Consider the following 14,466-nt stretch of genomic DNA (forward strand, 5'->3'; position numbering starts at 1 on the left):
AAAGTTTTACTGTTAACAGTTCTGTATATAGTTCCTATTAATTCTCGCCAAATCAATGTCTGATCATCCTCATAAAAAGTGACAACATTAGCCACATATCCAAGATGTAGTATGATTTCTTTCGGAATTTTATCTCAAAAATTGAATTTTTTAAAATATGTTTAATTCTGTCCTCTGAAACCAACACTTCATACAGAGAAAACTACGTTACCCACAGTCCAACGCAAGCTCCACGAATCTGAGACATCGCTGTTGGCAACCCTACCCCACCCCCGCCGAGGATTACAATGACTAAATCGATTGATTGGCAACTGACTGAGTACACAGCTGCTGAAGTTAATGTTCAATTATGAAAAAAAAGCTAACAAAACCTGTAACCCACATTTTTCAATCAATTAACACTAAAGTTGCTACACTGGATCTTCAAACTGTCATTCACAAACTCATTGACCAGATTATTGAATTATCAAAATTGAGCTTACAATGCATCAAAATGTTTTACTTATTATTATTATTATTCTCCATCTTCCACTGAAGTCTAACTTCCTGTGGACAAAAAATCACCAACATTTGCACATAGCTCCAGTACTATACCCAAAGTCCTCAATCTGCATTGTAGGTCAATAAAGCTGAAGGTGGCGCTACAGCAACAGTCTAAAGTTTAAAACTTTAAAAAATCATAACAAATCAGCCATAGGTGCCATCACTGTAAAACAACCACATGAATGTAGTACCAAGTGAGACAAAACTTTCATACACTCTGACCTTGCAGGAATTTTGAAGTCCATCACTCTGATTTTTTCATAAACTGTAAAACCTATCAAACCTATCTCCTCCCACATCTTTTGTTCAATTGACACCAAAATTGATATACTGTATCTTCAGACGGTCCGTACCAAACGATCCTCACAGATTATTGAAATATGAACAATTGAGCCCACAGCACATCAAAAGGTTTTACTGTAAACAGTTCTGTATACAGTTCCTATTAATTCTCGCCAAATCAATGTCTGATCATCCTCATAAAAAGTGACAACATTGGCCACATATCTAAGATGTAGTGTGATTTATTTCAGAATTTTATCTCAAAAATTGAATTTTTAAAAATATGTTTAATTCTGTCCTCTGAAACCAACACTACATACAGAGAAAACTACATTACCCACAATCCAACGCAAGCTCCGGAGACATCGCTGTTGGCAACCCTACCCAGCCCCCGCCGAGGATTACAATGACTAAATCGATTGATTGGCAACTGACTGAGTACACAGCTGCTGAAGTTAATGGTCAATTATGAAGAAAAGCAGACAAAACCTGTAAAAATTAATAAACATATCTCATCCCACATTTTTCAATCAATTAACACCACACAACTTGCTCCACTGGATGTTCAGACGGTAATTCACAAACTCATTGACCAGATTGTTGAATTATCAAAATCGTGCTTACAATGCATCAAAATCTTTTACAAATGTTTTACGATACGATATGAATGTACAAAATGAACATTGGAATGTCAACTTTCTTGTTGTCCTCCTATTCGCTCGCTTATTGCTCCTAAACTTGTCGGAAATTGCCTGGCCCCGCCTCATCGCTGCGAAGCAGCTTTAATTTTTTGTTATAACTCGGGTAGGGGAGGCTACCTCAAAATCTGAAGGACTATTAGTTCACCCCTACTAGAATCCAAATTATTTGGCTATCATCAAATTGACATCACATAGGCTACATTTTGAAGTCTTCTGTTCAAACATAGCCTACCTTCTTGACTTTCTTATACGCCTCTTTCTTCTTCTTTCTCGTTTCTTCTTCAGCTCTTTCTCGGTCTTCTTCTACCAGGGGTTCGTATCTCTCCAGCAAAAAGGCGAAATGGATATCTCTGTGGTACCCATCGTTCCTCTTACGTGCAGTCTCCACCTGCTCGCCATCGTTTTGCATCGTATCTACCTGCCGATGATACCTCGATGCTCTTTCCGTGTGTGTCTTTGGGCCTTCTGTATAACTACCAAATAACCGCGATGTGAGGGATTCAGTCTTCATTATGTATCAGGTGTTTTGGGAGGATAGGCTGTCGTAGTTAAAGCAGTAGAATAAAATGTGCAGTTTGAGATGTTTCGACTGAGCATGCTTTCCATTGGACTAGATGACTTGATTGTCTGTTGGATGACTTGGCACTGTGCCCTTAAAGGCACACAGCAATATATATGCATTGTCCACAAAACCCTAAGTTTCAGCTAAATGACTAATGTACTGCGAACAGCCAAAGACATGCAATGCTGTTGCTAACTAGCAAAATAATGAATCTTAGCTGTGTGTTGCTTAAAGATTGAGGGTGGATGTAAGTTGACATTTGTTCAGTCCAACTATTCTATGTAAGCCACACATTTTATTTTACATGAAAAACATGATTGTATTTTGATAGTGTTGCCAACTCTTCAGTAAGGGAAGTAGCTATTGGCTGTCCAAGAAGTCGCTAGAAGTAGCTAGATGGCAATGGGGGGGGGGGTTGAAAATACAAACAAACTATTTACATATTTACAAACTTTATTTATTTTTTTATTTTTTTTACAGTGCAACCCTAGTAGCCTACATCAGCCATGTGATGATGATGGGCATTGGCGTCGGGAGCTGTGGGCTTCCGGGGCTCAAGACCCAAATCTTTTTCATCTAGCCCCGGACGTTTTTTGACCCCCAGTTCCCAGCAAAAAGTACATATTTTAATAAAGAAATGGACTCAAATCAAATTCCACTCCAAAATCGAGTCAGACAGTCACAACTCTCACGTGTCGGTCGTATGTTATAGCTACAGCCCCCGCCTCCGCCCCTCACCCCCGTGAGTCCAGTATGCTATATGCGTGCAAAGTCACTGCGCGTCGCGAGACAGATTCCAAAGTGGGAGAAGTTGCCTGAACTTGCCTCGACACGCCAGAGCTGTAGCAAGTGTAGTAAGCCAGTTCTCGAAGTGCTTACATTGGAATTCTCATTGACATTTTAACATTGGGACGGTATATCCAATCAAAACTTGTCATGACTGTCCTGTCATTCACATCGCCTGTCAATCACGTTACCCACTTTAGCTATCTAGCTACTGGCAGCATCAATGAACATGGAAAACAGACATCTTGAGTATTTGTTAAAAGTTGATTCCAAAATGAAGTGGATTAAAGGAGTTTGGGTTACGATACAAGGTAGGTCTTTTGTGATTAATTGCCAGTTGTTATGGTTGTGCATTTTGCTTTGCCTAGATTTAATCAGCACTCGAGAGCGTGAACTTTGCTTCCTGGAGCAGTGGGCTAATAAGCCTAGTAGCCTAGTAGTACAGTAGGCCTAGCCTAAACACTGATTAGTGAAGTAGGGGAGTAGGCTATTGAGTGCTGTGCCATAAGGGGGTGTATTTTATCGTTCTGTCATTCCTTTTCGTGGTGTTTGGCCATTGTTGTCATATAATTGCTCTGTAGTTTATTTAGTGTGTAGGACTACCTAAAAGCTTGCTTGTTTCGGCCTAAATATTGCCCGCTTATTCGCTCGCTGTCAAATTATTGGCCTTTGTTGACGTGTTAAAAAACATCAGTAGCCTAGGCTACTGTAGTTTTCTTGTATGTTTTTTACATATAAAATGCCACTGCTCAGCGCCCTTCTGGTGCAGTGAAACCGCCCATCAGGGCATGCTTTGAAAGCGCATCCCCCAAAAAATTGTGCGTGCTGCACGCGTTTCGTTGGTCCTGGCTTACCCGGTTCTAGGACCCACCAGACGCCACTGGTTATCAAAAGTTTTGACTTCTCATTAAAAATAAAACTTGAACGCCGTTGTGTTTTGTGCTGTGCTCAGAGGGTGGGAGATATATAAGATCAGTGAGATGTCCAGGCCCTCTGCCCTGGTGTGTGGCAGCTGTTAGTGTCAGAGGGGAAGCTTCATTCAGACTGCATGATTGCCATCTCTGAGGGATCTCTATGGCTTAGTTCACACGGCAGGTCTTAATTCTCAATTCCGATTTTTTACACAGATCCGATTTTTTTGTTTAGCTGTTCACATGACTTTTTAAATGTAACCTATATTTGACTGCCGTGTGAACAGCCCACGGCCTTGAACAGACCCGCATGCGCAGAAGAACAATATAACAAAGACGTCAGGACGTCACGCGCAGCGCACTGTTTACGGAAGTAACGTTAACCATAACCAACCGTTCTATTAATACATCCATGATAACGTTACAACCACAACGGAAGTTAGCCTTTACTACGGGTTGATTTTCAAGTAGGCTATTTGTGCAGTGGAAGCCGGCGACGGTATGAGCAAATGGCCCTACTAACACAGTGGGTTGCAGCAACGTTGCACATAAGTTGTACTTAGGTAAGTTGCAACGTTACCATCAGGCGATGTTGTGACAACGTCCATCTATGGTCGAAAACAACTTTACCCTCCTAAGTCTAATTAGACTTTACTGCAACGTTGCAGAAACATTGGCAACATGGGTCCCTGCAACGTCATTACATAACGTGAGAGTAACGTTGTATTACAGTCCTATTAGGCTAGCAATCGGGCTATCCCGTGACGTCACTGCTTGCTGGTTCACAGTTAAAGTAGGCGGTTCTTTGCCAAACTGCTCCTGTATTATTATTATTTTTAAAATTTTCGCTTATATCCTTCATATTGTACTGTATGTTGAGGTTAATAACTCATCTTAGAAATGTTATTGATTGTATATTTCCCTGTTTATTATAAATTGAATGCTTTTTCAATTATTAAAAAAAATTCTACTAACTTTTCGGTGTCGACCAAGATATCTGAAGTGGCAAAAACAAAAGATTGTTTTTTCCTATAACCCCAATGTTCAATTGTTTGTACTACGTTCGGAGTGCGGGTTCAGTTGTCAGACTCACAGCCTTTCTCCTTATGTCAACATTGTCTCCATTCCTCAATAAATCCATCCATTAATCCATTGAGCCAGAGATGAGTCGACTGTTGATCTTTGGTGACGTTTATTCACAAAAATAAATATAACAAACAAATAGAAACTCTTAAATGTTCGGCATGAGGCCGTGCCTGCTACTAAGGCTGAGGTCAATGACGGTATCTGCTGTATCCGCCTTCTCCATGCTGCGCGTTGCATGCACCCCTATATGCGGGAGCGCTCACCACCTACAGGGGGGGCACACTGGCACACGCAAATAAGCCTCAAGTCTGGACATAAACATAAACCTAAACGCGGCTCCTACAATATCAATTTTCAAAAGACGTGTCGAGAAAACCCATTAATTCTCTCGGCATTATGGAACGCTACCACTAGGGGGCGATGAGATTACTTTCCCTCCCTATAGATGGGTTCGCCGCCGTGAGCGAGCACGCAGCCTCTAGGTAAAAAGGCAAACAAACTCGCCACAGTAGCCAGGAGCTCCGTTTCATGTAGCTAATTATGCCTCAAAGCTGCTGTGAACTGTACAAACAGAAAAGAACAAGATGATGGCCTCAGATTCTTCATCATCCCCTTGAGATGTCACCCTTTTCAGAGGAACCACCGAAAGCTGTGGTTTAAAGCCATAAAGAGAACAGATTGGGGACCAACAAACACTTTTTTGTGTGGTGCGAACTTCATCTCTGGTAAATTATCTAGCTAACGTCACCTCGGGGGTTTTTTCTCACCAAATTACATTGATTTGACTGTTGGTTTAGCTATTTATTTGTTTACTTACTGGTAATATAAGATTTAAGTAAACAGAAGTAACTCATAACCTGCACGCTAAACTAAGTTCAGGAATTGGAAGCCCAATGATAGCTAGCTAACGTTAGCTAGTGCTAGCTAGCACGCTACCTAGTGTTAGCTAGCTAAGTCAAGGCCCGAACTTGACTAACGTTTAGACAATATTGCAAATACTCCGACAAACTATTGCAAACCTTTTTTCTGTTACTGCTGGCTTTGTGTTCGCCGCGAACATTTGCAGAAACATAAGCAAACGGTCTGAGCTGGTAGTTTGTGTTAGTTAACGTTACTCTAAAATGGCCGCTGGACATGTGAATTGTTTGTTTGTTTGACTCTGCTGAATTTGAGACTCACATTCGGAGCTCGCTCGTGTCAGGCTTTCTAAGGCCATCACGAATCTTAGGCTAATTTTACATAGGCAACAGTGAAGGCGAAGCCAAGATAATGCTTTATATATTTTCCATTTGTCTGGAAAGTGGGAGACTGAGAACGATGCCACCCACGAGGTAAGCGAGGTACCATGGACAATAACGTTAGCTCGAAACAAAGATGGAGGCAGCTTTGTTTGCCACATTAGTAGTATCGGTGTGTATTGTTGGAGTTCACGAGTCAAAAACAGGCGTTCCTGTTAAAACTGCGGTTAGTAACGCGTGATTCACGGGCCTTATACATTTAATCTATGCACTGCAGTGGCTAATGCCTAAACTAGCTTAATGTTTCCCACACTGATGATTGACCGCCATTGACCGCATCTGTCCTGGGCAGATGCCGGCAGAGAATTTAAAAAAAAAAGAATAGTATAGAATAGTGGCGTGTCACTAATTACTTATCGGCTGTAATGACTTGTTGAATTGTTGTTTTAGTCGCTTCTTCCCCTCTGCCTACTTTCCCATAGGGTCCTTATGTGTTTATAACCTTAATATTGTTTTGTTTATTGGGCAGACTGTATTGCAGTGTGGAGTTTCTGGGGGAGGACAGTGTCGGTTGTCTCAGTATCCTGGCTCTCCAAAAAGGATGGGGTAAGAACATGTTTGTGTGAACAATGTTTCTGATTGGTGTGCTACTTTTCAATTGTACAGGGAAGCGGGTACTAACATGGTTTCACTCACAGTTGCAGATGTGTTCCTGGCCAATGAACAAAGTCAGCCAACGGATAAAGAGCTGTGTGGAACCTAACCCTGGCTGGGCGCTCCACAGAGTCCGGGTTTTTCCAAAGTCCACAACTGGTACTGTTTGCATTTTAAGCTGTTAAAAAATACTGATGGGGGGGGGGGGGGGGAAGATCATGACTCATTATTCTGAGGAAAAAGGATGGCTGAAATGTATTGATTATGGTACTTTATGCACACAGATCATTACGAAGGTGCCAGGCTCATGGCAAAAGTCTTTGAGCAGCAGTCGTCAATGGACGAGTGCCAAGACGTTCGAAAGAGACGGCGCAACACGCGCTATCACTCCAGTGACGAAGGTAATATACTAAAGTGCATTCAACAGTCCCAAAAGAGTAGTACTTTTGAAATCGAGTAATCTGAGCTAATATACTGATATTCCACTAGATATTCCAAGCCCAGGACAGCCATTGGTCCCAACAATGCAGGCCAAAGACAGTATGCCAGGTGCCGGAGTTGAAAGGCCTCTGCCGGCTGTCCAGTACATTCCACGTGTGCTGTACAATTCAGGTATGCATGTTTGTGTTGAAATGAAATGTCTATGCCTACTGCACACTGATAGTTGGACTATTTTTTATTTATTTTGAATACCATTTTACTCATCTTGCAGATTTTCCAAGCTTGTCCCATGTGAGCGAGCGGGGCCCAGACCCCAGGTATAGCACCCCAGCCAGATCATATAGCACCCCAGCCAGACCAGGTAAGAGTGGCATGTTCTGCTGTGGTGTTGTGATGTCTACCTGTTAATGTCTTAATTTATTTTCCTTCAAATGCCAGAAGCCAAAACATGCTGCCAACACCATACAGTTTCCTGCTAATCCCTTTCCTTTATCCCTTTTGTTTTTCAGTTAGGTCTGTGATGCCGTCGCCCAAGAAAACGGCTCCAGCACCATTGACTCCATGTACCCCTCTACCGAATCGATGCTGCTCTGCAGATGCTGGTATGGAACTACTTCATGTTGCATGCAGGGATATATTTTGAGTTTCATTTAGTTTTATGTCAATGTACTTATAGCCACATCTGTGTTTATCTAGATTTCCAGAGGTCTGTACATCAGCAGTTCTCAGACTTGCGGGAGCAACTCCATGAGCTTGCACAGAGTGTGAGGGAACTGGCCCAGAGCATGCGGCCTGGGGAGTCTGGAGCCCAGGGAGAAGTGCTGGATGTACTGGACCCTGCCCAAACGGAGGAGGAGCTTCAGGTCTTTGAGGCCAGGTTGAAGGACCGGGAACATCAGAGGAAGATGGTGAGTGTCTGCAGGGCAGAACTTTCTCTTATTTTTGCAGGGAAGGGTACAGTAAATGACTGTCTTTGTTTTGCAGACAATACCTAGGTGCCATTGGTGGCAGAGACTTGGCGGACACAGTCCGACGGGTGCTGTCAGCTGTTGCCACACATGCGGTGTGGAGCGCCTACAGTGTGCACGGGAAGAAGCCACTTAAGAGTATGACACTCTTCAATGTTCTAACACGTAAGAAATGGTTCATATTTTTTATATTTTTTAATACATCGTCTTTGTTCCATGACCGATGTGAATTGAAACCATTACCTTTCTTGATAACTTAAAGGTGCAGTTATGGTCTCTATGCCGAAGGCTACGATGGCGGAGGTGGCCGCCCAGCTGCAGGAGACATTAAAGCATGCCCCTGCTAAATGCAGAAGGGTAAGTGATGTCTTTTTTTTTTGGTTTCTCCTACCCAGTGACACTGCATGATTCCAAAGATTGTGTACCACTTTTTTGTGCATGTATGTGCGTTGTGTATTTACGGCCATTTCATTGTCTTTAGGTATCTGCAGAAGTCCGTCTGAGCACAGCCCATCCAAGAACAGTCCATCTGAGCACTGCCCAGCATTCTGATGAGGAAGACTTCCCTTCCTAGCTGCCCCCCAGCCCATCTGACGCCCACCCGCAGCCCATCTGAGCACAGCCCCCCCCCCCCCCCCCCCCCCCTATCTGAGCACAGCCTGTCATTTTTTTTGTAAATAACTTTTTTTTGTAAATAACTGTTTTTTTGTTGTTTTTTTAAATCCTTTTTGTTTTAAAAACTTGTTTATCATGTTGCAGGCCAGACATTGTGTGTACTTTTTTAATAAAATAAATTGTTCTTAACTGTTAATGGTGTTGTCATAACTTTTGTACCATAATATTGCTTGCTGCATTGACTATAGCATTAATAGGCTCTTTGCACAAGCTCCACTACTTCCTGACACTCTACAGGCGATTTCTTTCCTGTCCTATACTAGTGGATGGAAGTGATTGATCAGGTGTGCTGCACACCGGATTCATCGCAATTGCTATCCAATAGTATAGGACGGTAAAGAAATATGCCTGTAGAGTTTCAGGAAGTAGTGGAGCTTGTGCAAGGAGCCGATTTGTTTTGTAATGCAAATTATGAATGTAGCCAACGGAAGTGTAGACCACGTTGCAGCAACGTAACAAATATATAAACGTGTATACAACGTTGCAGCCATATACATCGAAATCATCGCGGAAATCACAACGTTGTGTGGACATTACAGGCACGTTGCAGACACGTTGGGCCTGCACGTTGCAGCAACTTGTGTGCAGATACCAAGCCCCCAGGATCAGCTTGGCGCATTGAAGCCACCATGGGCTTTCAGGCCAAGCTCGGTATTGCAAGTCACGTGACGGCATGCGGCCCAAGACCCTTATTTCCCATGGTTTGTGGATTATGATAGATAGGGCTAGAAAAGGAAAACAAAATTTTTCTGGGTATCATTCAGCATCAGAGACCAATCTAATCAATATAAACTTTTAATTCAATAGGGTTTTGTTTGTTTTTGAAGCCACCAATACCTGTATCGAGCCATTTGAAACATGTGCTGTGCACGAGCCTCGGGGACGCTGGTCGCGCGTTCAAGAGTCCTGCGAACTCGGCGGAAAGCACGTCACCATAGGAAGACCCGCCCTACTCTGCCTCTGATTGGATAGTTTTAAGGTCATGCAATGACGTCGGCTAACATTTGCTATGCTTTTAGCAATGAAGCTGCTATGATCATGCTAATCATAGATATGAACGTATGTCTATGATGCAAATGATCATGACATGTGGTTACTTTAGGACATCGTTGGAAAAGATCTAGAGGGTAAGTGGGTCAATGTTGAATAACTTAGCTAACATTATCTAATGTTATATTTCTTTATTATATTAACATCAACTATATTGATAGGCTAGGGAGCTATGCTAACGGTAGCTAATGCTAACGGCTTAGGGTTAACTTTAGTTAACGTTAGTTAATGCTAACGTTACGTTCGGAGGTCTCAGATGTATTTCAATTTTTACATAATGTTGAGCATGATCAATGTGACATTGTTCATACATTGATTACAGTCTGTAATCTTGTCTGGCATTATTTAGCTATAGTGGGCTGATGCTACTATAGCATTTGCCACATTATACATCAAATTAATTAAGCATAGTTAGTGTTATTACCTGAAGGCATTATTACCATTGCAAGTAAGCATGCCATGTATATGCCATGCCTGGAAATCAAATTAATAGTGTAATTCCTCCCCATCATAGCTCATTGTACACTGATATAATCATTCTCCTTGCCTTTGCTAATACTCATCTCTTTTATCAAACTTTGTGCTAGGAAAGAAATCTGGCTGTGATTCGTCGCTAGTGCTCATCCAGGCTGTTGTCATCTCCTGCCTGGACTCCTGCAACTCCCTACTTGCTGCCATCCTGCAGCGTTGGCCATCAGACTCCTGGAGAAAGCTGCTGCTGACCTGGTGTTCAACGGCCCCATGCTCTTCCACAAAACTTCCCTACTCCGTTCTCTGCACTGGCTCCCTGCGCTGTCCCATCCAGTTTAGGACTGTGGTGCAAGCCTACAGGGCAAATGAACAGCTCCCTCCGACCTCCAGGCTGTGGTCAAGCTCTGCTGCCTTGAGGTGATTGGTTCCCCAGTTGCTCCAAGCCCCCCTACGGCAGATTGGCGTGGCCATGGCTTTTTTCTGTCCTGGCCTCACAGTGGTGGAATGAACTGTGCACTGATGTCAGAACAGAGCCAATAATACACACTGTTCATAGTGACCTAGTTATTATTGATTAACTTGTACTGTTTCCTCTCTCCTTGTCAGTCATTAAAATATGTTCAGTGTTTCACAATACTGATGTATAACATTTCATTATTTTGTCTCAGACCATTTCTGAAACAATCATCAGTGTCAGTTTACATTTCCCTCCAATGTTATTGCTTGCCCATTTTTAACCATTTAACTACCAGACTGTACAAACAAATTGCACACCTATAGTATTTTACAGAGTGAGTGTAGTGTACAGTATATAATACCTCCATGGTCGAACTGAATTAATCACAATATGTCCAAAGTAAATAATTGTATTGTTTATGTGCCCCTTCATATCAAAGAGAATAGGCCTACACATACTATTCATGAAGTAGCAATGTGATATGTATCTTTAGTTTTCAAATTATTGCCATCAAAACTAGCAGAAATGAATGTCAATATCACTTCTATAGAATGTTGTCTTTAGGATAGTGACTGTGGTGAGTTGAAGTGGTGATAAGAACCTGTATAAGTCAATATGTCTGTAGAACAACACAAATAAAGTTCTTCTCACACTGTGTATTACATAGAATGTATTTTATTTATTTGAACCCTTAGGCAAAACCGTGTGAATCATTGGGGACAGCTAACTGGATGGGACAGCGCAGGGAGCCAGTGCAGAGAACGGAGTAGGGAAGTTTTGTGGAAGAGCATGGGGCCGTTGAACACCAGGTCAGCAGCAGCTTTCTCCAGGAGTCTGATGGCCAACGCTGCAGGATGGCAGCAAGTAGGGAGTTGCAGGAGTCCAGGCGGGAGATGACAACAGCCTGGATGAGCACTAGCGACGAATCACAGACAGATTTCTTTCCTAGCACAAAGTTTGATAAAAGAGATGAGTATTAGCAAAGGCAAGGAGAATGATTATATCAGTGTACAATGAGCTATGATGGGGAGGAATTACACTATTAATTTGATTTCCAGGCATGGCATATACATGGCATGCTTACTTGCAATGGTAATAATGCCTTCAGGTAATAACACTAACTATGCTTGATTAATTTGATGTATAATGTGGCAAATGCTATAGTAGCATCAGCCCACTATAGCTAAATAATGCCAGACAAGATTACAGACTGTAATCAATGTATGAACAATGTCACATTGATCATGCTCAACATTATGTAAAAATTGAAATACATCTGAGACCTCCGAACGTAACGTTAGCATTAACTAACGTTAACTAAAGTTAACCCTAAGCCGTTAGCATTAGCTACCGTTAGCATAGCTCCCTAGCCTATCAATATAGTTGACGTTAATATAAAGAAATGTAACATTAGATAATGTTAGCTAAGTTATTCAACATTGACCCACTTACCCTCTAGATCTTTTCCAACGATGTCCTAAAGTAACCACATGTCATGATCATTTGCATCATAGACATACGTTCATATCTATGATTAGCATGATCATAGCAGCTTCATTGCTAAAAGCATAGCAAATGTTAGCCGACGTCATTGCATGACCTTAAAACTATTCAATCAGAGGCAGAGTAGGGCGGGTCTTCCTATGGTGACGTGCTTTCCGCCGAGTTCGCAGGACTCTTGAACGCGCGACCAGCGTCCCCGAGGCTTGTGCACAGCACATGTTTCAAATGGCTCGATACAGGTATTGGTGGCTTCAAAAACAAACAAAACCCCATTGAATTAAAATTTTATATTGATTAGATTGGTCTCTGATGCTGAATGATACCCAGAAAAATTTTGTTTTCCTTTTCTAGCCCTATCTATCATAATCCACAAACCATGGGAAATAAGGGTCTTGGGCCGCATGCCGTCACGTGACTTGCAATACCGAGCTTTGGCCACTACGTCAAATGGCTTCATGCGCCGGTGAGCAACTTTCATTGAAATGAATAGGCAGCCATTTTCAATGCCGTCTCCAGTTATATTATACCTCCATGGCAGATACCGCGTTTGCGTTGCATGCACGTTTAACTTGACGTTGAGTGGACCATACAAAAGTCTAAATCGCACGTTTCTGCAACATTGCTGCAACCTGATTGTGTTAGTAGGGGGTAACGAGAAGAAGGATGAGGATCGTATTGTGACGTGCAGTATGCCGCACAAGCACACCACAGTGGAACGCTTCACGAATTTGCAAGTCACCGCTTTAGAGACATAAAAGTAGCATTAAACGCGACATGACTGTTCAGACAGCGGACGCGTTGCAAAACATCAGACATATATCCGATATAATACCACCTCTGAAAGCGACCCAGGTTGGATTAAAAAAAAATCTGATTTCATGTGACTTGCACTGTTCAGACAGTCATGAAAAAATCAGACCTGAGTCGCATGTAGGCAAAAAGATCGGATTTGGGTCACATTTCACTGCCGTGTGAACAAAGCTTATTAGATGATGGTCAGCTGGCTCTTTTAGCAACTGCAGTCATTTCAGCTTCCACTGGCACATTTTCCCCCCAGATTTTTCTTTTTCAGAACTGACATTTTTTAAGGGCTCATGTCCCGCAGTATGTTGCATTAAATAGTATTTTGTACAGTAGATAGAAATGTGGCACATTGAGTTGTTTGTCAGGGTGTTACCTGTATTCTCATTAAAAAGACTGGGCACGACCCTGGATGCTATTTAATATTGATTTTTATTAAAGTCCCGTCTTGTTTACCATGATTTGTGTATGATTACTTCTTTGCCATCCCCTTTCATAACCAAATGTGGTCTGATGATTAAATTGCTATGGCTTCTTGATTTTGCTCTCAAAGTGCGCCAGATTGATGCATTTAAATTAACAATGTTAAAAAAAATTGCCCGGGGGGGCATGCCCCCCAACCCCCCTAGAGGGTCGGAGGTCCACCCCCCATAGCTGCCCAAAATCCTGTGGGAAACACTGTTTATGGTGTGTGTGTGTTTGGTGCATGGTGGCAAACCCAAATGGGCCCCTAAAATATATTTTCCTGCAGGTCTCACCTGTTCTGAACTTCAGCCCCTGATGCTTTCCCTTAGCCCCTAATGTTTTTGAATCCGAAACGCCCCTGATGATGGGCATGGAAAAAACAATCAAACTATTTAGGCTACTTATTTACAAACTTGTTTTTTTGTTGCTGTATAACATTAGCTTTTTTCTTTTAAACAACGTAGGTCTGTAAACCTAAAGAATAACAGAAAAATAATATAGCCTACAATTTCCTTAATTATAACGTAGGCTATTTACAAACATGTAATAGGCCTACGATTATCTAGGTAAACTAGCCGTTTCTAGGTAAACTAGCCGTTTCTGACAATACGATTGGTTGTTGCGGGAGGGATCCCAGCGCGTGGTGTGTGTGTGTGGGCGAGCGAGGGAGAGAGGTCGACAGGACGTGAAGGCTGCAAAAAAAGTTCTCTCTCGTCATGACTCGTGAGCTGAGCTCGCTTCCTTGTCAACACAATAATTCCCCAAATGACCAGAAAAAGTAGCTAGATTTGTTGCTAGTCGCTTTTCATGAAATAAGTCGCCAGGGGGATCTGAAAAGTCGCTAAATCTAGCGACAGTCGCTAAGTTAGCAT

The 14,466-nt window shown here is 42.2% G+C and overlaps 1 protein-coding gene across 1 annotated transcript; it reads left to right on the plus strand.

The window, feature by feature from the left end:
• Window positions 1-7,052: 7,052 nt before the first annotated feature.
• LOC311321928 (uncharacterized protein) lies at window positions 7,053-13,910 on the plus strand (the record flags this gene model as incomplete). Its single annotated transcript, XM_084453943.1, has 6 exons — window positions 7,053-7,164; window positions 7,253-7,375; window positions 7,476-7,565; window positions 7,714-7,806; window positions 7,901-7,968; window positions 13,881-13,910. Exons 1-6 carry the CDS (start codon window positions 7,071-7,073, stop codon window positions 13,908-13,910), a joined length of 498 nt encoding a protein of 165 aa, XP_084310069.1. The 5' UTR covers window positions 7,053-7,070.
• Between the last annotated feature and the right edge of the window lie 556 nt (window positions 13,911-14,466).

The sequence above is a fragment of the Borostomias antarcticus genome (genome assembly GCF_949987555.1).
Source record: "Borostomias antarcticus genome assembly, chromosome: 19".
NCBI lineage: Eukaryota > Metazoa > Chordata > Actinopteri > Stomiiformes > Stomiidae > Borostomias > Borostomias antarcticus.